The 23,086-nt window shown below is 41.8% G+C and overlaps 2 protein-coding genes and 1 long non-coding RNA gene across 4 annotated transcripts; 1 reads left to right on the top strand and 2 right to left on the bottom strand.

Annotated features, from left to right (window-relative positions):
* Positions 1 to 337: 337 nt before the first annotated feature.
* SLC46A1 (solute carrier family 46 member 1) lies at positions 338 to 5,222 on the bottom strand (the record flags this gene model as incomplete). The annotated part of the gene is made up of 5 exons (XM_037401141.1): positions 338 to 1,756; positions 2,305 to 2,461; positions 3,496 to 3,579; positions 3,964 to 4,816; positions 4,926 to 5,222. Coding segments are annotated over 5 exons (1,467 nt in total), but the record flags the coding sequence as incomplete, so codon positions are not given.
* Positions 5,223 to 5,599: 377 nt separating this feature from the next.
* Positions 5,600 to 22,782, bottom strand: LOC119142388. The gene is made up of 5 exons (XR_005102244.1): positions 22,699 to 22,782; positions 21,858 to 21,975; positions 16,272 to 16,413; positions 5,875 to 6,031; positions 5,600 to 5,648 (listed from the first exon to the last, which is right to left on the bottom strand). It is a non-coding gene; the product is annotated as an uncharacterized LOC119142388 (long non-coding RNA).
* SLC13A2 (solute carrier family 13 member 2) lies at positions 10,922 to 21,228 on the top strand. Of its 2 annotated transcripts, none has more exons than XM_037375286.1 (11): positions 10,922 to 11,050; positions 11,398 to 11,534; positions 12,613 to 12,837; positions 13,735 to 13,923; positions 14,144 to 14,266; positions 15,128 to 15,349; positions 15,452 to 15,543; positions 16,131 to 16,252; positions 18,297 to 18,458; positions 19,434 to 19,571; positions 20,340 to 21,228. In XM_037375286.1, exons 1-11 carry the CDS (start codon positions 10,952 to 10,954, stop codon positions 20,469 to 20,471), a joined length of 1,641 nt encoding a protein of 546 aa, XP_037231183.1. In that variant the 5' UTR covers positions 10,922 to 10,951; the 3' UTR covers positions 20,472 to 21,228. The 2 variants fall into 2 exon arrangements, with proteins under 2 accessions (XP_037231183.1, XP_037231182.1); XM_037375285.1 differs by having other exon boundaries at positions 12,613 to 12,839; positions 13,743 to 13,923.
* Positions 22,783 to 23,086: the final 304 nt, after the last annotated feature.

Raw genomic sequence — 23,086 nt, 5'->3', positions numbered from 1 at the left:
TGCTTCTCCCCTACTTTTATCGCAAATTCCTAACGAACAGGGAACAAAGCTGAATGCAAGCATTTTACCTTTACTGCATACTGAAGGACAGGTTACAGACCAGGCACTCCTGCAAGCTTTACTCTGGTGTTTGGGAAAAGCAAGCTTTGGCTGCTTGCAAATGCCAAACCCGCATTTTTCCTGACTCGGGACTCTCACACGCTCATTTTCCACCAGGCAGATAACTTCCCGCTGCTGCTTTACTGCAATCTTCAATAAAGGAAGAAGCATGAAAATAATGGAGAGAAGCACAGAATGAGGCAAGGGAAAATTACATCAACAGCTGTACAAGAAAAGCTATCTTTTAACCAACCATAAAAGAGAATGGAGGGTTTATTCATTCTGAAAGTAACATGTCTGCTAAACAATTTCACAGTAAAGACATTATTGCATGCATCTGAACAGTATGTGCAATACAGTGTACACCGACTGCTGGTTTATGACAGTTTGAAGAAAATAGGATTGAGGCAATACAGTTAATGCTTTGAAAAGAACAATTATGAGTACCAGGAACATGGGGTTTGCTTGCTGGCATAAACACAGCCTGAGAAGGGCAGCAGAACTGAGGTCACTGACACAAATTTATGCCCCATAAAACAAAAAAATTTACCTCCAAAGACACTGGTCCTGTTCCCCACAGCAGCTCATCGCAACAGCACTGTGTATCGATGAGGAAGGACTGCTTCTGGCTCTGCCATAAGCAGAGCAGTGTTTAGGGCACACTTACGAAAGCTGGGGTGGGGCCTCAAATTTGTAGTGTAAGGGTCTTCAGTTAGGGGGGCCCAATTTTGTCAATTTTAGCCTTAACTTCATCAGTTTCGGCCACTGTCAATTAAGGCACCTACTTGCACAGTAGTATTCTCAGGTGAACTATTACTTCTCAAAAAGACCTTTGAAATCCTGGCTGAGCTGCAGACAGACAGGCAGGACATGCCACTGGCACTCCTAACTACAAGCACTTCATGCATTAGATTCTCTCCCTAAGCCAACTCCAACTTGCGAAGCTAAAGTTAGTTTAGTCAGTAAGGAGAGCAGTAGCACTCCTGTGGTACACCAACCATCAGAAGAATTTCTGCGGGAGCCTAGTCTGGCACATGACATTTGTGTGACACTTATTGCCAACACGCTGATTTGGAGCCCAGACCTTACTTCTCAGTAGCGTGCTGTTGGGTACCTCTGCTTCAGTCTCACTCTGCAGGCTTTGCTCTGGGCCTCACCACACCAACAGCTCATCTACTGCACACTGTAGTACTCACAGGGGAAGATGTTTGGCAATTAAACCAGAATTCAGTCCTCTCTCACCACTAAAAGCATGCCACAGAACCTTCCCCCCCCACCAACCCCCAAACCACTAAACAGCCTTGCAAATGGCCAATAATAGCTTTTACTCTTGATTGCCTTTTGGGTCTCTTGTGTTTTCTCTGACAAATGAGCCAACACAACGGTGAGAAGGCATTCATATCTGCAAATCAAGTTCCTACTGGTAGTTAGAGCCACAATTTCCAACTATTTGGCATTTAAGAATTAGTAAGACAAGCAGGGTGTCCATCCCACGGTAATCTGTCCTTCAACGGAAGAATAAAGTGCAGTCTTCAGATGGACACGGCTGAGCTGGCCAATTCCTTGTTGCTAAGTTGCTGCTCAGCCATCTGCAGGGGACAGGGAAGCATCTGAGAAGTGACTGTAGTCATGGTTTGAGTCCCAGATTTCTATCCACCTAAGAAAGAAAGAACAGTCAGCCTAAGAAGGCACACTAGGATATCGCTGAATGAAGTGAGTTTTAAAGTTTCAAAGGAACAGAACAAAATGACCCTGCCAGGAGCTGTCGCACTTCTGCTGCAAATCCTAACACATTCCCCCTCCCAGGACTTAGGAGGGGATTTGTTTTCTATCACGACACAGCTTTTGCTCTAGTTATTAAAGAAATGACAGGAAGAGAGACTGCTAAGAGAGCTGCATCTCTTCCATAAAGGAGGACCTTCAAATTCAGCTCCAGATTTTGGATTCCACTCTGAGGTTGAAGTGAGACCCTGAAGCACTTTGAACATCAGCAGCTACGTTACTTGGGCTGCAGGTTTATCTCTATGATTCAGATGCCAGAAGAACTGGATCTGCACCTCTGCTTACTGGGGCACTACACACCCTCTCACAAGTGTAACTGAAAATATGCCTTAAAAAACTGTGAGCCTAAGTAGAGTAAATAGTATTTTTCATGTTACACTTCCCAGGTCCTATGGCAAAGTTTAGAGATTTGAAGTAAATTACCCAAGAATAGCTGCCGGAATAAGGAGGACTACAGCCCCGAAGAGAAATGGGAATCCCCTCATGAAGTGCAAGCTGGCAGGGTAGAGAGAGTTGAACACTCCTGTAGCCACAAGTGAACACAGCCCTTCCACACAGGCAACAGAAGCAAAGAGAGCACCTGGAAAAGATATGAGAGGTTAACGGTGAGACAGCCCTGCCTGCAAACATCTTTTAATGTGTCACCTTCGGTGGGATTCTGTGAATCTTCCCATCAGAAACCTGGTGTCTGATTATCAGTGTGGTAAGCAGAGCTGGGAGCAGAAATCAGGCACACCGTGCCAGCTTGGAAGGCCAAACTCGTCAACCCCAGATCCTCTGTAGCCAGGACCACTTCACTGACCTCCAGAATATGTATCACCAAAGCTGACCAGGGATATTCTATATCAGCTGGATTGTAAATGCTTTAGACAGGGCCACATAGATCTCTTTACAGCCAAGCACATCTTATCATTTGTTAAACATTAAGTACAGCAGAAAACTGCACTTTATAGATTTTAGCATCATAAATCTGGTGTCAAGTATGTGCCACCTTCATTCTTATATGAGAAACACAAACCGTGCAAAGTCACCTTTTGATCTCTCACACCTTGTTTCCCTCCTCTCCCCTGTGTGCCTGCAGAAGCATTCCTATGCAGCATTTAGCAGCAAGTGCAAGCTTTCCAAACAAATTACTGGAAGAAAGGCAAATATGCTCCTCCTACAGGTTATCCAAGCTCTTTCAGCATGGTCAATGATATAACCCTCTAACAACACTGGGTTTCTTCCCACTGTTACTGATCTACAGAAAAAAAAAAGTTGTGATCAGGGAAATTACTATCTTCTGCTTGTTATATAATTAATTTAAACTCTTACTGCTTGTAAAAGATTTGGAAACGAACAGGTGGATGAATGAACTATTCCTGACCTTGAATGTAATACTTTTCATTTTGCTTTTCTTCTCTTGTCCTCACCTTGAAAACGTAGCAAGTCTAAATCAACAAAGACAATTATTCCGAAAAAATAAAATGTTACCCTGGGCCTAAGGGTAAATGCAGGGGCACAGGAGCCCAAATGAGCCAGGCAAATCCTAACCTCCCAAAGCAGTTTGGTTTCAATGTACCAAGAAGACAAGTGTTTCAGGGCCTTGCTTAAGCATACTGCCTAACTCCTTACCCTGTTCCGTCTCACTGACCAGCTTGGAGAGCTTGGCTCTGATGACTGGAGTGGCTGCCATTGAAAGGAACAGAATCCCATAACCTGTGAGCAAGATAAAGCACATTAGGGAAAGCTCAGCTGAAGAATCAAGTCTCCAAAGACAATCCCAGAAATCTGCAGCTCCAGGCAGTTTCTCCCTGCTATATTTAGTCTCGATTCACCCTCCTGCATCTCATAATGCACTTCAGTCTGTGTCTGCAGTGTAATACAGCTTCTGGGAAACCTAATATTCTAGGAACTGTATGGCTACACTTTCAGCTTCAGCGTTTGGCCAACTTTACAGTTAGCAAGCCACTGTTTTATTGGTACACGGGTTGAAATGGAGGCAGAACTTCCTCCATGTGCTTGAACTCCCAGAAGTACACTGGCCTCCCACATTTACTGGCTAAGAGCCTGAGATACAGGGATTTAAGAATTCAACATCACCTGTAAACATCAGTGATGTTGTGGTAGCAAGAGAAATCACAACCAGTCCAGAAATGTTGGAGATCAATCCTATCTCTGCCACCCAGGTGTCTTCAAGGCAGAGCTGCAGCAGCCACAGCCCTCCCAGGCTGCTCAGGTAAGTCAGGTAACTGGTGGCTGAGCCATACCCAATGAGGTCTGCAGCCCAGCAGAGAGGGGAGCCAAGCTCATACAAAACAAAGAGGTCCTTGGTTCCAAAATGTACTGTGACAAGAAGAAAGAAAGCCAGGGAGTAAAGAGCGAGCTTCCGCTTGGAGCTCAGGTGTTCCGGGGCTGTGTACAGCCTGTAGACAGCCTTGTAATGCTGGAGCGTGAACAGCTTGGCTGGTTTCTGCTGCTTCACTGATTCCTGAAGACAGAAAGCAGCGTAGAGAGTGGCAGCAAGACTGACAGCAAGCACGAGCCAAAAGGGGTTGATGTACCCCTGAGCCTTGCGCCACTGGCCGCCACCAATGCTGGCCAGCATGCCCGCGATGCCGAGGCATGCCTCGAGGATGGCGATGCGAAATGTACGTGTGCGTTTGTCGCTGGTGTCAGCCACGTAGGCAAAGCAGCTGGCCAGGATCAGGTTGTAGTCTCCCATGAGGCCACTCAAAACACGTCCAAGGAGAAAATAGGCAACATGCAGCTGCAGGTACATGACGAGCAGATAGATGGCTGCTTGCATGGCCATACCCGCTGCCGGCAGGATGAGAGCCGGACGGCGGCCTATGCTGTCACTCCATGGTCCAAAGAGAGTCACGGAGAAGAGACCAATGAAGAAGCCTCCCAGGTTGATGTAGAGGTTCCAGTGGGAGACCAGCGCTTCCACCTCCTGCAAGAGAAACAGGTTCCTGAGGCGCTGGGCCAGCACCACGCCGGAGCTGCCGGGGAAGTGCCAGCACCCGTGTGCCATCCCGACCCATCCCGTCCCACTCTCCCACCTGCCGCAGGGGCTCGGTGGCAGCGCTGCCGTTCCCACAGCCGGCGGGGCTCGTGGCGTTGGGGCCGCTGTAGCCGTGCTCGGCCCCCAGCCTGTCCCAGAGGTACTGGGTGGCGAGCGGGCCCTGCAGCCCGAGGGCCAGGGTGGCCAGGAAGAGGAGCGGCTCGGCGGCGGGCAGCGGCGGGCAGCGGCGGGCGGGCGGCGGGGCGGCGGCGGCGGACGGCGGGGCGGCCATGGCGGCGGACGGGCGGCACGGCACGGCGCGGCACGCACAGGACGGGCTGCCCCGGCTCCGCCCCGAGCAACCGGGGGGGGCTGCGGCGGCGGGGGCGCTTCCTGCTGCCACGGGGGAAGGGACCACGTTAGGTACCGGTGAGACCGGGCGGCAACGCATGCTCCGGCAGCGTTTCAGCCCCGGCTGTGGTATTTATTGATGGCTGAAGAAGTTTAAACCTAAAACCTGGTGGGTTTTTATTATTTTTTTTCCTGTCTCCAAACAAAAGGAAATTTGCAATCGACGTTTTCAATGCACTAAGATCTGAGAAATGTTCTAGCAACGTGTGCTCACAGCTATTCCTTCCCGTTAGAAAATACTCCTTTTTTTCTAAAGGACAAGATAACTTAGAAACTGTAACACGCAAGAGGTTTTGGCTGTGCTGGCAGGTTTCCCGTTAGGTTTGGTCTGCCTGGAAGAGCAGCTCCATAAGCAAAGACCAAGCTGTTCCTTAAATTCCAAGAACACAATTCAGAGTATTAGATTAACCCATTTATATAAACTGGAGTAGTTCCACATCCGTGTAAATAGCATCCCTCCTTTGACACCACTGAGGGAGCGTTAACAGGCTACAAGTGAAGCTCTAATAAACCCCCCTGAAGACACAAACCACACATTTTGCAGTAACACACCTACAGAGCTCCTTTATAGCGCCTTTGAAAGGAACAGTACTTACCTAGCACTGGAAACCACTGCTGTGGATGTGCTGCTTCTAAAGAACAGGCAGGGTTTGTTAGCTGAGGCCCTTCTGCGTTGTTGGGCTGCAGCTGGAGGCCAGCCTTCACGTTCCAGCTATGTGAAAATGCAGCGTCCTCCTAGATTTTCCTTGCAACCTTAGGACATAAGAGTAGAAAGTAGAAAAATTACTTTGCCATTGGCTGATTTTGTCACTGCGTCTTTTCAGACACTAATTCAACATTAAGTGGATGCAAAAATGTCAGGGAATATAATCCATTTAAAAGCTCTTTCTCATTGTTTTTGTACCAAAGGTGAAATGCTAAAGCTCAGGATCGGCAGCTCTGTAACATGAGGCTGTTTCTTGTGAGCAATATGCCTAAGTCAAGCTCGCAAGGAAGCTGTGAGTTTGCAACACAAACGCCACTTTTTCAATCATAAGCGTGTTATTGAAAGCAAGCAAGTCACGGCAGAAAAGGGATGGGAGAGAGAAATAGTAGAAGCTATTTGTGGAGCTGGCATCATATGACCTATTGTCTCTGCTTCCTTTTTTTCTCTTTCTGTCTCTGCTTGAGTAAGCTATAAACAGTGCTAAGACAATTTATACCAGTAAAATGGAAATGTTATCATCATTATCTGAAGCATGCGGTTACATGATCTATCAAATAAAGACATCAAAGTGACGTTAACAAGACACTCCCTTTGGAATTAAAAAGTTGAGTTCCGTTCCTGCTCAGTATTTACAGAACCAAGTAATTCACTGCTTAGATTTTGGAAGTTTCTTGCAACTGGCACAAGAATTGCTGGGAATTTCCCAGTAGCACTTCCCCCTGCAAGCTACCAAACCCGTGCCTATAAACCTGAAAGATCAGAGAGGTGAAAAAAATAGCCCAGTGTCTGCAAAGTGATGCCCTGTAGCCAAGTCTTTCCCAATCCACTGAGATATAACAGGCTAGGTCAGAAAGAGTACTAGCTTCCCTCTTTGGCCCTAAGCCTTTCTTATGTATATTTATGTGTGTATATATATATATTCTTCTATATACATATTGGGCTGCCATGTGGGAGGAACTGAGTTCTGACCAGACCTTAACATTTCCCCTGCTGCCCTTTGAGTAGAAGAAAATAGAATTGTCATGAGGGTCATCCTTGGACTGCACAAAAATGGGTGCCCCTGCTCCCAGGTGAGAAGGACCGTAAGTCCTTAAGTCCCTTCTTGCGTGGGGACTTGATGTGGCATCTGGTGACAGGGGGTCTGCTCTAGTGGATTTTGCTACTCAAAGAATTTCTCAGCGAATACGACGATGTTTATATAACATTTTTTGTAGATGTTTCTAATCTCTGTATTTGAGTATTACAGGTGCAGATGTGTTTTCAGTACTCTACATATTTTTAAAACCAATTTCAACCTATTATGGGAGGAGCAGATTCTCTTTTTTATAGGAGGAATAACAGTACCTATTCAAAGAAGGCATTATTAAAGACCAAAACTAATATTCTTTAAAAATGTGTAGGTCAATTCCAGGATGCTTTTAATAAAACTACTTGGTCCGCAAAGAGTTAATTCTCTCCCAGATTTATCAGGTATAGGGACGATTGTCTTAAGAAAGTTCCTGGTCTGACACTCTTGCTGTCCCCTCCCTTCTTTGTTCTCTTCCTTCTTTCTCTGATTACAGTTCCAAAAACAACACCCAACCTCCTGAGGTCAATGGTTAATATTCCCGAGTGTTTATATAGTCTCCAGCAGTAGAGTTCAGGCCTTTCAGCACTGGGCTAGCTCCAGCACCATGGCTGGCTTCTTGCAGATGACCCTGGCCTTCAGGAAATATCTTATCATAGTGTTTGTACCCCTTTTGTTTCTTCCTCTGCCTCTGGCTGTTCCTACCAAGGTAAGAATTTTTTTAAATTGAATTTGAGAGCCAAATCTCTCCTTAGAGTTGTTCTTTTTAAGTGACAGTGCTGAAGAGAATGTACAGATTCTTTCTCAGAGGCACCTCCTTCATTTATTGCTTGAAGATTTTTCTTTTTTTTTTCTGAGCAGACCCCTTTGAATACTGATAGTGGGGGAATATAAAAGCAATGGGACATAGATGGATGGACAGGTACATATGTGACTGCATATGCTAGAAGAATGCTCAGTGATGTGCAATTTTGTAACTTTTGTTTTGCATCTAACTGATTTAGCAAAGGATTTTCTATGCTGAAGCTCATACGTGTGAACCTAAATTACAATCTAAAGCTCAATTTTAATCCCTCTTCTGGTTTTCAAAAAATATTCAGTCCACATTTTCTTCTACTTCTTTCCATGTTGTCATTGCCAGATAGAAGAGGCATTTTTCTTGGTCAGATGGACAAAGCATTCTGATACATAAGGATGAAATAATATGTATTTCACTCTCTTTTAGCATATTTCTGTAAGAATCTTTCCAAACCATGTATAAAATTTAAAATGTCAAGCATTGGAAGACACCTTGCTTAGGATTCCTTCAGGAAAAATTAACTACAAAAACCTGTAGTAGTGGGGCAGGTATTTCTGAGGCATTGATCATTTAACTACAGCACTGTGAGCAGGCAGACTGCCAGCATTCTGCCACTTCTTCGCTCTTGCTTATTTCTTGCACTCCCAGTCTCTTCATGCAGACGGATCGAATCTGGTCTTCAGGTCTCTTATTACAGTCCCAGCATCATTAAATAGCTAGTCCCAATCTACTCCTCCTGTCACTGCTCTTTGGATGTCAACTCCTAGCCCTTTCCTCTGGTCTCTGCCTGCCTGCTTGTCTCCTGATCCCTGCTGACTCCCAGTTTCTAGTCTCCTTCGATAAACTTCATTCTTCATTCCACTAGCTCTTACCTGCCTTTTTATGCAACTTGTTCCAAAGCTTTTTCTTCCTCACAGCTCTTTTTCTGAGTGTTATCAGAGACTTTGGAGCTATGACCAGAGGACTGCAAGCAAGAACGAGTAGCGCTAGCCTGAGGTGAAATGTGGTAACTGATCAGGCGTGTCCTCCTATTCCCTTGCTATGCAAATAAATAGCTTAAACTATCACTTAAAAGCTTACTAAGAAGAAAACCAGAAAAAGTACTTTTTTGCTAGTTAACTTTCTGTAGGCAAAAGAGTTACTGAAGTTAAGAGATCTGGGTCAGAAAAGTTCTAAGCAGCCAGAGAAATGCGGGTGGGTGGGTTTGTTTTGTTTTGTTTTTCCTCCTGAGGCCACGAGTTCAAACTTACTTGCTCAAGTCGTTGTCACCATGCAAAAACTATTGCCTGTGGAATGGATTCGTCAGTCTCCGTTCAGTTCCTCCTCGAAAAGGACTCTCTGGTTTCTATGTAGTCAGCTACAACAGAAAACTTTAAAATGTCCTGGACATTTCCCTTTGCTATCTCTAAGAAGATTTTTTTGTGTTAGAATTGTGCATCGTGGTACTGCTAAGCAGGAAAAGCTGGTACCTTAGCATGCAGAGTTGTAAGCAGACAATTTACAGGATGGAATTTCACATTTTTCTCTTCTGCTGAGCTATTAACCTGTCCCATAATGACATAGCACTGGGCACTAAACTATTACAAATGAACACAAACAATGCTAAAGATTTTAATGACAGAGGAATGTCCTTAGAGGACAACTGACTTTGTGGAAAGCCTCATTCCAGCTTTTACCGAGAGCCTGTTCACAGCAGGCTGGAAGAGACTAGCACTGTGCCTATGATACACGTTCCAAAGTCCTACTACAGTCTCTCAAAAGGCATCTCTTAACAAAAATGGGAGAAAAAGGATCATCAAAATGGAAAACAGCTTTCAGTGTTTGATGGGATGCATAGTCAAGGTTCTTACTGCTCTCATTCAGAAATAAGGCTCAGAAAAGCATCTTTTCATCTCTTAATGAATCTCTTCCAGCTTTACTTCTCCAACCCTGCTGCTCTGGCAATTTAACACGCAGATTGCTATCTTCTTCTCTCCTCCAGACTACTCACAGCTGCTTCATCCTTTCCCTTCACCGACTCTGTAACTTCCATGCCATGTTCAGAAGACCTGAGCATGTTCTAAAGCATCACAAGTTTGATCCCGCCAGCCGTTCTTCCAGCTCCTTGGATTAATCTTCTGTAATCTGGCCATTATAATTTCCACCTCTTCATGGTTTCCTCAGTAAGGATCATCACTACATTTTCTTCATACTGTCCAGTATATTTTAGCAGACATCCTTGATTCAAGACCACACAAGCACTTTTTCCTTCCTTTGAACTTGCTGACACCCATTGTTGTTCACGTTTCAAAACAAGGAAGGCACTGTAGCCTGCAATGTTACTTTTCCTGTCTTTCTTCATCAGCCCAGCCATATGAAAATGCATTGTGACAATTTATTTTTAACCTCTTTAGTGTATAGGGACTGAATTAAATGTTTTTATATAAATTTGGAGTGGTTGTCCAACAGAACTAAAGCAATGTTTTCTCAGAAAAAGAGTAACATACTTTCTTCAAAGAAACAAGACAAAGTCAGTGGAAGCTGATCTGTGACCAGTTTGTCAGTGAGCCTTTTAAAGTCTGTACTACGTTTAAAATCCAATTAAAAATAGATGGAAGTATTTACAGTATAAGGAATCCAGGCTGTTGAAATTTGTTGGGGTTCACTTGGGCCAAATCCAGAAATGTGAAGAAAAAGATGGAGAAACCTTGACTGGATCAGTAACTATTTCTGCAACTCAAAGACAGAAATACATAAAAAGAAAATACCACCATCAGCAAAATCAAGAAGTCTGTGCAGGGACTGCCAATCCCTTATCATGAAGGGTTCAAAGTAATCAATTTGTTTCTTTTCCTAAGTGTCTTTTTTTCCCCATGGGGGGCCCCCATCTTTGCCTCACAGGTCTGGCAAGGTTTTGGAACAGTTTGTCATTTGATCTGCATAGGTAGCAAGATAGACGGGAGAGAAAGATAGAAAATAACCTTTTCTCTAATCCCTTTATCAGGCAATGAATATAATTATGGGCTGTTGCCTTCTCAAAGCCTAAGTGAGATGTACCGTCTGTTCTGACTACACGTACTCTTCTTCTGTCAGGAGGCCCAATGCGGTTATGTTATCATAGTGATGGCACTGTTTTGGTGCACAGAAGCCTTGCCATTGGCTGTCACAGCTCTCTTTCCTGTCCTGCTGTTTCCACTAATGAATATCATGGATTCAACAACAGTAAGAGATCTTATTCTATACATGTTTGCCTATGTATTTATTGGTCAGCTTCTCTCAGTCTGGGATTATTATTTTCGTGGTGATTTCCAGAGTGTAATGCAAAGAAGAGAGAATTGCGGTATTGTTACACGGGGAATTGGCTGTCCTCCTCCCCGTGGAACAGAAATTGCATGAGTCTAGAGCGAGCTCTGGGGGGAGCGGCTAATCTGAAATCCAAGCAAATTCACTGTTTAGATGCAATCCATAGTTACTGCGTGCTAATGTCTTTGGAACAAGATCCTCCCTCAGAAAATGCCTTCTCCCTTGGCTTCTTGTCATTATTTTCTCTCCCTTGTTCCATGTTACAGGTCTGCCGGGAGTACCTGAAGGACACCAATATGCTTTTTATTGGGGGACTGCTGATGGCCATTGCTATTGAGAACTGGCACCTACACAAGCGCGTTGCTCTGAGAGTCTTGCTTATCACTGGTGTCAGACCAGCCCTGTGAGTAACAGTTGTAAAAATGCTGGGGGAAAAAGGACTTTATGGCATTAGTTCCTATCTCTGAGTTGCCTGTAGTCTCCTATATGAATCTGCAAATCATAGCCTACAAATGCTTCTCTACAGTCCAAGTGAGTTAGCGCCTGAGCAAACCTTGCAAATGGGGATCCTTTGATGTGTTACAGACCTGGTGCATCTTTTTTGAATTCCAAATGGCTTTAGGTGGAGAAATAACAACAAGCAAGTCGACACTGAAAAGACAAGGGTGCTGCTAGGCTTGGCCAAAAGCACAGCTTTAAACAATCAGGAAAGACTACAGCCAAAATGCAGAAAACTAATACACTTTACTAACTGTTACACTGATTGCAAAGAGAAGAGAAAATATGGGGATGTTTTTTTTGAAAACAACAAATATTTACCAGACTAGAACTTTAAGCTATACAGAGGCTACATGGCCCTATTTAATCTGTCTCAGATCATAAGAGGGAATACTGAAGGAAATTACAAAGCAATAGAATAAAAATGCATACAAGATAAAGCCCTTTTGATCTAATATATAATCTACATCTCATCTAAAGAATCATTTTGAGACAAATAACAGAGTAATACTGAAACAAGGATTAGAATTTTATATGAGTAAGAAGAGAATCTTAAATAATAGAGGTGGATAAAACTACAAAAAAAAGAGATCATCCTCCTTATGGCTTAAATTGATTGCCATTTGAGATCAAATTCAACTTATAATTCCTCTTTGAAATATAATACAGTAACATGTTATTAAGATGATATGTCTTCCTCAGAAGCAGGATACTGACTAGATAAACTGTTTTCTCCAAGATACCAGCTTCCATTTTCCTAGTTGTAAGAATGTAGAAGCACAACTGGCTGAAATTGCAAAAAATAAAAAATTGCTTTAAGTCTTACTGTGTCATTTACAAAGCAAACTAGCTAAGAGGATGTGTCAGGTGTGAATTGTGGAAGCATTTTCCAAACCCAGCATTTGTAACCAAAACTTTGTACCTAAAAAAAGGTATTGCAGCACTGAGATCTGAACTGACTTTTCAAATCCTTTTCATCTCAGACTTCTCATGGGCTTCATGGCTGTGACCGCCTTCTTGTCGATGTGGATCAGCAATACAGCCACCACTGCCATGATGGTCCCAATAGCACAAGCAGTGTTGGAACAGTTGCACAAGTCAGAAACAGAGTCTAGCACAGCTGGCCAAGCATCTGAAAACATCAATAAAGCCTTTGAACTGCAGGAAGAGCCAACTAAACCAGATAGCTCCAAAGAAGCAGAGGAAAAAGGTGAGTGGGTTATGGGTATTTTTCTCTTTGGGGTAATGAAAGATGACCTGATGCCTTCTTCACTGTAATTATACTCGCAAGTAAAGTCTAAAAGAAGAATGTACCTAAAGCATCCTGACTGTATCAAAGAACATTTATGAGGCTCTTCCATGAACCTGACAAAAGCACAATAAGATCTACTTACTTGGCTGAAGTTAGAAATATATTGAAAATATGAAGAGAAGGTAACTAATCAATGAAACAACAAAATGCACAAATTCTCCCCTAGCTGAAGCCTTATATTGGGCTTGATATTTCCCTATATATTTATGTTAGTTCAATTATTATCTACTGTGTAATTTATCAGATAATAGGGAGTTCCAGAGGGAAAATTCCTGGCCTGTTTCATGCCAGAAGGTCAGGGATTAAAATGATCTTTCTAATCCAAAGATATACAATCATGCAACAATCTCTCTTTATCGGCTGTCTTGCCCTCTTCCCATCTTTGAGACAACTCAAATGTTTCTGAATGTAAATCTTAGTGCCGGCAGTCAGGTGCTGATACGGAAAGAGTTCCTTTCAGTTCACCTCCTTTGACTCTGCTGTACCTCCCCGAATTCTTGCCTCTCTCCCTACCATGTGCAGTTCAGACATTGCCCTAGTTCACTGAGAAGTGTCAGCAGTATGTTCAGACTTTATCACACATTTCAACTTCTCTTCTTCCGAAAAACTGCTCTGTATCAAGACAACCAGTGAAAATGGACAGAGGATCAAATAATTAACAATGTCAGCCTTAAAATGAGGATATTTGGCTCCTTCAGCTTTGAGTCCATTGTGTCCTAGCCTTGAAATACTGAATTACACAGGCACATCTTCTATCTAAGCTATCTTCTGTAACTCTTTTGTTCCTGTCTTGGGACCTAGGGAATAGTCATGTCCTGACAGTCGAGGAAGACAGAAAGAGAAATGAAAGTCTGCTAGAGGAGAAACACAAGAAATTCTGCAAGGGAATGTCTCTCTGTATTTGCTACTCAGCCAGTATTGGAGGGATTGCAACTCTGACCGGGACAACACCAAACCTGGTACTGCAAGGACAAGTTGATGAGTAAGTCTGGTTGAATTTGGGATTACATAGCTCCTAAAACTGCATCATTCTGCTACAGCTGACTTCCAGCCAACACAGAGAAGGAAAACTATCAAATTGGTAACTTTGTCAGTAACTTCTCTTCCTTACTGGGCCTCACTACCTCCACTTTTCTGAATCATTAATTAAATACAGAAGAGCGTGCAGAATTTTGGATGCTAATAACATCTACATTTTACAGGCTCTTTCCTAACAACGGCAACATCATCAACTTTGCTTCTTGGTTCTCCTTTGCCTTCCCCACCATGATCGTGTTACTGGTTTTGACGTGGATTTGGCTGCAGATACTGTACTTGGGCTTTAAGTAAGTAGCCTTTACGCACTGTAGTACAGCTGACAGGCCTGTTGTCAAGTACTCATTACATGTTGTAACACAAGTGATACTTTTATAGATGAGCCTATGCTTGAGAGTCAGACAGCGAGTGGCAAGGTCCTCACCTATGACAGAGACTATCAGAACTTAGCATACTAGGTGCCTGTTAAAATACTGCAACATTTTCTCCAAGGAACCTGACCAAACCCAGCCAAATATACTCTGTAGATGTAAATAGGAAGCTAAACTTCATATAACCCGTTCTGCAGTATTGCTTTCATGTCCTGAAAGATTGTTGTGCTTCAAACCAGGAAATTGATTTCTACATACAGCTGGTAAATACCTTTGCAATGAGAGTTGCTACAGACCTAGAGGATTAGTATTGTGCCAGTTCCCAATGCTGATCACCCCATACAACCGGCTTGCGTTACCTACCTGTTTAATACTTAGCCTATCACTTTGGTATTATCCCTAACCTCCTTTCTTTTAAATGGACAGAGCACTGTAGTACCTGAAATGGTACATACATTCATCTTCAAATTCCTCTTTCAAAATTCTCCTTTTCTATCTTTTTAAAAAGCTTCGCAACTGTTTACTCCCTGGTGATCATATAGCCCTGTTGCACACTGACATTGTCATTATTTCCCCATATGTTCAGGTAGCACACCTGTTTATATTTACATCATGAGCTTGCAGGGGCAGGAAGCTCCATTCTCAATAACATATATAATTTCTATATGCATATATAAATACATATATCTAAAAGACAATATGACTAGTATAAAATTTAGATTCTTAACTCTGAGGACATCTGGCAGATTTATCTGACGCTTCTTGTCCATTTTCTTCTAGTTTTCCGAAGAATTTTGGTTGTGCTACAAATGCCTCTGCAAAGGCTAAAGAGCAACGGGCCTATGAAATTATCAAAGAAGAGACCAAGAAATTGGGCTCAATGAAATTTGCTGAGATAGCCGTTTTGATCCTCTTCGTACTACTGGTAGTGCTCTGGTTTACCAGAGACCCTGGTTTCATACCAGGTTGGGCAACAGTTCTTTTCAACAAAAATGATACAAGGTATTACCACCTCTCCTCCTCACTTTGAATAACGATGAAGTAGGCTAGATTTCATAAAAATGAAAACAGGGCTAGACTGAATGTCTGACTGATCTATTGCAGCTATGTCACTGATGCTACAGTTGCCATCTTCATTTCAATTTTGTTGTTCATCATTCCTTCCAACATTTCTAAAAATGACAAACAACAAACAGGTAAGTTTGCTGAAGGCATCAAAAATCAACTGTCAGAATAAGTACATGGGAAGTTTTACATTTTAGATTTACAAAGGAAATTTCAAACATTAAACAAGATTTCAAACTGCTCTTTCTGCATAGCTGCATCTGTATGCTTTAGGCTAGGCAATGCACATATCCCATAAAAGTTCTCTGTTTCTTGTAATTTAACTAAGTAGGAAAGTCTTATCTCAGCAGTGTTCCAGACACTAGTATGCACACAGGTAAAAGCTTCTGAAGCTGGAGTCTTCAGGAGAGAATACATGACGTAACAGAAACACATACAGTTCTGCAGATACGTTGCCATACTTTTAACTCACTCTGACCTGTATTCTACTATAGCTCTTGGAGCAACTACAGATCATTCATTAGTATTTTTGCAAGTCAGGTTTTAAAATCTTTGTTGATGAGGCTCTCATCATTTGCTTTAGGAGATAATTTCACAGTCTACTTGATCTTGCTGACAGAAGTGTTTCCTGATTTTCAGACTAAACTCACCTCCCACAAAGAAGTCCTCCTTTCTTTGGAGAATGTAACATGGCTTACAAAATCTTTCTGGATTTCAGGCAGCAAGTCAAAGATCCAAGCACCTCCAGCTCTCTTGGACTGGAAGGCAGTTCACCAGAAAATGCCATGGAACATAGTGTTTCTGCTGGGAGGTGGCTTTGCCTTAGCCAAAGGCAGTGAGGTAACATTCCTCTGCTTACCTGGCATTTGTGTCTTCCTGGGTGTTTTCCATCTCGCTTTTCACGCATGCTCTCCCAGAACGCAAGGGGGCACGCTGGTAGCACCAAACTTGCATTTATTCAGCTAGTGGCAGTAGGACAGACTTCACCATCCTTAGGAGTCCTGCGATTAGAACAAATCTTTATTGTTGTTTTATGCAACTGGGATGGTGCTACCAATCAAGGCAGCATGATTAACTGTGTTTTCTAGAAAAGTGGATTATTAAGAAACTACCCCGGCACATTAAAGGTTCTATTAAATAAAACTTAATTGATGCAGCACGCGTGAGGAGAGAATGCGCCCAGGATGGGTCTACAAACTATTTCAAACAAACTACTTCAAACAAACTACTTATGGAAATATGATTTAAATTAAACTACTGGAAGACAAATGTAGAGCTAGCTAGAGAACCTTCAGGAGCAGATAAAAATTTCCAGCTACAGAGCCCAGTGCTACAAATTATTTTTCCGTAATGACCTAGATGATGGAACAGACAATACGTTTGTTAAATCTAGAGACAATAAATAAATTGGGAAAGGCTTCAAGTGCCTGGAAATACTAGTTTAGAATTCAAACATCACAATGACCTGTACAAGTGTTTCTAGAAAAGAAGGATGCAACTCAGTATGGGAAATATGAAGAAATAACCAAGTATCACAAGTGCAAGATGTGGAAGTGACTGGATAAGTTTTAAAGCTGCTCATATACCTTATTCTAATCAATATTTTCATGTTTCTACTGAGAAAAAAGTAAACAATTGAAAACTATAGGTAGGACCATCATACATAAGACATAAAATATAAACCTTCCACTCAGGACTGGTAAGTCCTCAGGTACGGTAATGTATTCAGTTGTGTATATGTGGGCTGGATGTGGGGATAGATGTGGGGATATATGAATAGTTTAGAGGAAGGGAGTAAGAATGATCAGATCTCTGGGAAACATGTCTGGAAAAGGAAAGACTCAAGAAATTACATTAATTTATTCTCAAATAAGTAATAAAATACATACAAGCTGCTGCAGAAAGGAAGATAGTGTATTTTTTTATATTCTGATGGTACTAAAGGGCTTAAATTGCAGCAAAGGAGATTTAGGTTAAGCAGAAGGAAAATGTTCCAACTGTAAAGATAGTTAAGTGAAAAAATTACCTGGGGAGATTCTGGAAACTTCATTGCTGGAGATTTTTAACAGCAAGTTTGAAAAACATCTATCAGTAATAATTTAGGTAGAGCTGATCCGGCCCTAGGACAAGGAATCAGACTAGTCCTTTCAGGACAGATTCCAACTCCCCTGTGAGATAGCACTTTTCAGTGTCAGAAAAGTCAGGTTGACTTTACCAAGACATGAAGCAGGGCGGACATAAAGAAGAATGGCGGTTGCAAAACCAGTAAGAAAGCTAGGTTGTAATGCATGAAGCAGCAAGACAGGCACAATTAGGATATGTTCTCTTGAGAAGAACAGCTGAGTAATAATGATGGCTGAACTACAGCCCAGAATGGTAGGGAAGATGCTGGTATTTTCTAGTGACTGAGAAAAATGAAAGGTATGAGAAGCTTCAGATAGTTGATCGAGATCTCAGACAATGTGATGAAGTTCCATTAAACTGATAGAATATCTGCAAAGATGTATGAAGGTATTTTAGACAGTGAGTTCAAAGATCTTTGTTTAGATTAAGAAAAAAATAAATCCCTGAATATTCATCATGTACAACTAATGGCCTAAACAGAGAAATAATTAATTGCTATCAATAACATACTGTAAATGTAGTATCATCTTCATTCAAATTCTTTGGAAGGGAAAGCATGTTTATTTTTATTTAACCTACCAAATGATCATGTCTATCATCATTGCCCTCTTGCATGTTTTTCTACAGAAAGCAGTTTGTTTGAGAACTTTCATAAGAAGGGAAGGTAGAATTAGTATGAGATGTGGCTTGTCAGGCCAATGTGACAGGGCTACTTCTTCTCCAGCCTACTATCTCAACAGACCTCTTTCCTCTGTTACAGGTATCTGGTCTGTCTTCATGGTTAGGTAGCAAACTGACACCTCTGCAGCAAATCCCTCATCCAGCTATTGTCCTCCTCTTGTGTCTCCTTATTGCCACTTTCACTGAGTGCACCAGCAATGTGGCCACCACTACCCTCTTCCTCCCTATTCTGGCTTCACTGGTAAGTTCCAGCATTTCAAAATGATCTTAGAAGAGCTTTCAACTCTTCTCCAAGCATGTGTCTGCTCAATTATAAAAACTAACTGACTGACATAGCCAAACACTGGTTCATGTATCTGATCAGGAATACAAGACTTAATAAAATATATATATATGTATGTGCATGCATGTATATTCACACACACTGTGCTTAGTTCAACCTTTCTAAAATCATTGCTGGTGAAAAGTAAAGGTATTACATTCATTGGCGTATTAGACTTTGCCTTCTGGCCTAAACAACCTCATGAAGTCACTGCCAGCTGTACTTGTTTTTTCCTATTTGTTCTGCATACAGACAGCAATAGCAGCAGCATTTGCTTCCCTGAAACATTCCATTACTGTATTTCACTCCGACCACTAGCCTTCCAGAAGTCTCTGAAGGTGATAGCATTAGTCAAGCTCTATGACCTAATTCAGACTTTTTTGCATTTCCACAGAAGATTCCTGTTGCTGGGGTAGACATAGTTCTGCAGCATGAAAAGCTGGTTCCAGACAGAAACTGGAATAAGTTCTACCAAAATATTTTTGCGTAGGCCACAGACTCCGGCTAACCCCTAAACTGATCCACTCACCTTCAGAGCTTGGGCTACCCTGTTTCCTCTGATCATTTATTTTTTGTTTTAACCAGTTTGAAGCCACTCTACCTTTTTTTCCTGGTTGTGGATTTGAATCAACCATTATTACTAATTTATACTGCAACAGTGATCAGATTCCACAATCAGAAACACAAAGCACTGACTGCAAAATCAAGTCTTGCATTTGCTGCATAAAGACATTGGCTAGAAGTTTCTGAAACAGAACCAAAATATGAGTGGCTGCAGTGTCTGTGAAAGATTAAGTCTTCTGACTTGGACAAATATAATCAGTCTTCTGCCAAAAGGTTTCTATGCATTTTTGTATATCAAAACCACCATCTTTGCTCTTCTTTCTTGGATAGGCTGAAGCAATCTGCCTCAATCCACTCTATGTCATGCTGCCCTGTACACTTTCTGCATCGTTGGCATTCATGCTCCCAGTGGCCACTCCACCCAATGCCATTGTCTTCTCATATGGACAGCTCAAGGTTATAGATATGGTGAGCAAAAGTGCATTCTTTTCAGAATTTCCATCACTAGTTTTGATCCTTCCTTTTTCTAATATTGGCTCTTCTTGAAAGAGTGTTAGAAACTCACTGTACTCAGCTGATGTCAAATGGAAAGAAGAACATACATGTGTGAATTAATAAAGGGTGACACTGACTCTTTACACTCAGAGCCTTATAAAGATGCTATTGAGCTTTTAAAGAACAACCAAAGCCTCTTGAAGATGTTCCAATAATATCTTGCTGTCAATGAGAAATGGCAATGACTAACTGTTTGAAAAGCCCAAATGTAGATCATAGGGATGTCAAAGAGTCCCATCATCTAGACAGTCCTTCTGCAGGGACTAGGGGAAAGCCCAGCACATCTCACTGGGCTGCCCTGATGCCCTTTGTTGCTGTCTTAGGGAAAGATGGACAAGGACGCCATGTCTCTTGATAACTGCTCTTAACTTATAATTGACTCAAGAAGAAATCCAAAGTAACATTAGAGACAGATGCCAGGTCAGATGAGAAAGTCCTACATAAGTGGATTGAAAGGATTTCAGGACTTCTAGTTTAAGAGTTTTACCCAATGGAAACTCATTTTCCCCTAATACAAATTATATTTGTGAAGAAAACCAGCTTAAATGTAATTTGATGAAGGTCTGATGGAGTTGTGAAAAAAGGCCAAAGAGAAAATCTAACCATACAAACAATCCTAATCAGCAAGGGAGGAAAAAAGTGCTCAGTTCAACTAATAACACTTCTCTTTTATAATTCTAGGCCAAAGCTGGGTTTGTGCTCAACATTCTAGGAGTTCTGACGATAACTCTAGCCATCAACACCTGGGGTTCATCTTTGTTCCAACTGCAAACTTTCCCATCTTGGGCAAATAGGACAGGTACATGCCCGTAAAATGGAGAGGCCAGGGAACCAAGAGCTGCTTCTGTCAGAACTGCAATGAGAGCAAGACTATCACCTACACAAGTTTTGCCAAGGCAGTAGTTAAGAGACAGGCCTGTTCTGTGGAAAAGGACAAGCCATCCACAAGCAAAATTGTTCAGTTGATAACAGCAATAAAATTGCCTAACAGTGCTGTTCAGAGGGCAATTCTGTTACCCCAGCAGTAAGATGAGGTAATCTTGGGCTTTTCAACTGTTCCAAGTATCTTTAGATTTTCTGTCTCTGCAGGGGTATTCTCCCCAAGTGCTTTTCAGGTTCTGCCTGTAAAGACTGCAATCTGCAATGAGAAAGAGAGGTGTGTGTGTATAAAAGGAAGGACGGAGACTCTACATTCCTGATTTCATGCATATGTCTGTGTATTGTCACAACTAATATGACTATTCACCTGTATACGAATATACAGACCTCTGTATATATGTTCAAAATGTACATGATTGTTATATACTCTATGGGCATTCCCAGCAAGGCATGTGTTGTATGATTACAGACAAATCACATACTGTAAGCTTGTTATATTACTTTGAAATGTATTTATTTGCAGTCTACTTGTTATGAATGTAAAAGACCATTTTTTCCTAGAACATCTGTCCCATTGTTATTTATGTAAGATTACAGCCTGCAAGGTCATGATACGAATATCAATATTCTCTTGAGAAGGGGAGAATCCCTGTGCCCTAGAATGTTTATGATTGAATTAAAGATTTTTTTTTATGTACCTCTGTGTTAAGGAGATTTTTCCTAATATGTATCACTGCTTCTACTTCTGTCTTCCATGTATGAACTATTTGCCTGTGTGCTTACTTAAAATACCTTCAAATAGTCAGAGAAGTTAGCATAACTGATTTTCTCTTACCATTAAAGTAGTAATTACTTTATTATTAAGAGTCCAATTTTCTTGGAATCTGAAAACCAAGATCTTCCTTTTCAAAAGCCCCCAATACTCTTAAATATTGAATCCCTATTCTGCTGTAACTGACTTTTAGTATGACCAAATGACCAAACCCTAATGACCAAACTGACAAAGATACCGGACTATGCAAAGACACTGGGCCAAATCAAGCACTTAGCACCATAAATGAGGTTGGGTTCAGACACATCAGTTATACAATACATGCCCCTGAACTTTGCGCTAAATGTTTTGTTCTGTTGTTGCCTGCCTAAGTTTTGCATGAAGTCCATTGCATTTTGGAAATTCCACTTGAACCCTACTGAGTGATTTTCACTCTCAAGTATTATGCATGCTCTTAAAAATCGTTCTTCTTTCTCTATCCTAATTATTAGGAGAGAAGGACAAAGCACAGTGTACATTTGATTTATAAAATGTTAGAATTCACTGACCTGCAGTATTTTCTTTCCAGTTCCAACTGTAAAAACAATTCTGGTATCTGCTGATCACTGGTTCCCTTTGCACTGATAGCTTCATTGGCCTGACAAGCACAGTTGCGCTGGAAAATCACTGTCTCAGAAAGAACAGTCTGGTATTAACCCTTCAGTGCCTTTCAAAGAAAGTATTTTGATTTGATGTGTGATAGGGATCCAATAGAATATCCACAGCACAAGGGCGGGTATTTATTCTCTTTTGCTAATGATCTCCTGGGTAATTGATTTCAATCACATAATGACTTGCTCAGGTCACTGCTAAACCGCTCACCCTCTTTTCCTTTGCATTTACCTCTATCAAATAACATCCAAATCTGTCTAAATATTTTCATTCTCCTGCTCACCATGTGTCCAAGTACTTAAAAATTACAAATTCAAGCAGATGATTTGCTGCAAGCCTCTCCCTTCTTTGCTCTTTGTCTACAGCATCAGGGCAGTGTGCATAGCTTTTGTTTGCTTTTTGTTTTCTTTGAAATACTTGCACATAGTTTACATGTCCTTCTAAATTACTGCTTACCTAAGCAGGAAATGTTGAATTCTTAGAACATTTCCCATCAGCCTCTCCTTCCAGCCCTTTAAAACTGTGTTATGATTCTTTGAAGTCTTCTCTATTAGTCTACATTATTCAGAGGCTGTGGTGTGCATAAGTACATGCAGGAGCACAGGTGCAATCTTTATGGCAATCTCAAGAAGAAAGAGGGAGACATCAAGTAGCACAGAGTGTCATGGGGCCGGTGCAATAATGCTGGGTGTTCCATGTTCATTAGCATGTATGAGTACATAAAGGTTAGAGACTTACCAGAAAATGGCTGCAGCGAAAGTTACTCAGAAGGTATACAAATGCCCAGCTTCCAGAAGAACACAGGTGAAAAGCTGTAGTCTGTAGACAGAGAAGAGAAGCTAACAATAATACCAGGACATAAAGAGAACGGAAAATTTCATTAATAGTTTCCACCTTGAAGTGGTGGTAGTAGCAAGTATGCACTGGGCAGTTTATTGCCTTGGGTGTGTCTGAGCGCAGGACTAGTTGAGGTACAGCTAAATATAGTGTGCTTGTGCAAAACCCAGTAACACTATTAAAAATGTTCATAATTTTCTAAGCAAAGCAGGTAGAAAGTGTTTCTAAGCCCCATTATTACACAGATCACCTTTGAAGGGTGGTTCCCCATTATGTTTCCAGATATTGC

This window comes from Falco rusticolus, chromosome 1 (genome assembly GCF_015220075.1).
Source record: "Falco rusticolus isolate bFalRus1 chromosome 1, bFalRus1.pri, whole genome shotgun sequence".
Classification (NCBI taxonomy): domain Eukaryota; kingdom Metazoa; phylum Chordata; class Aves; order Falconiformes; family Falconidae; genus Falco; species Falco rusticolus.
This window is presented reverse-complemented; position numbering and strand designations above follow the sequence as displayed.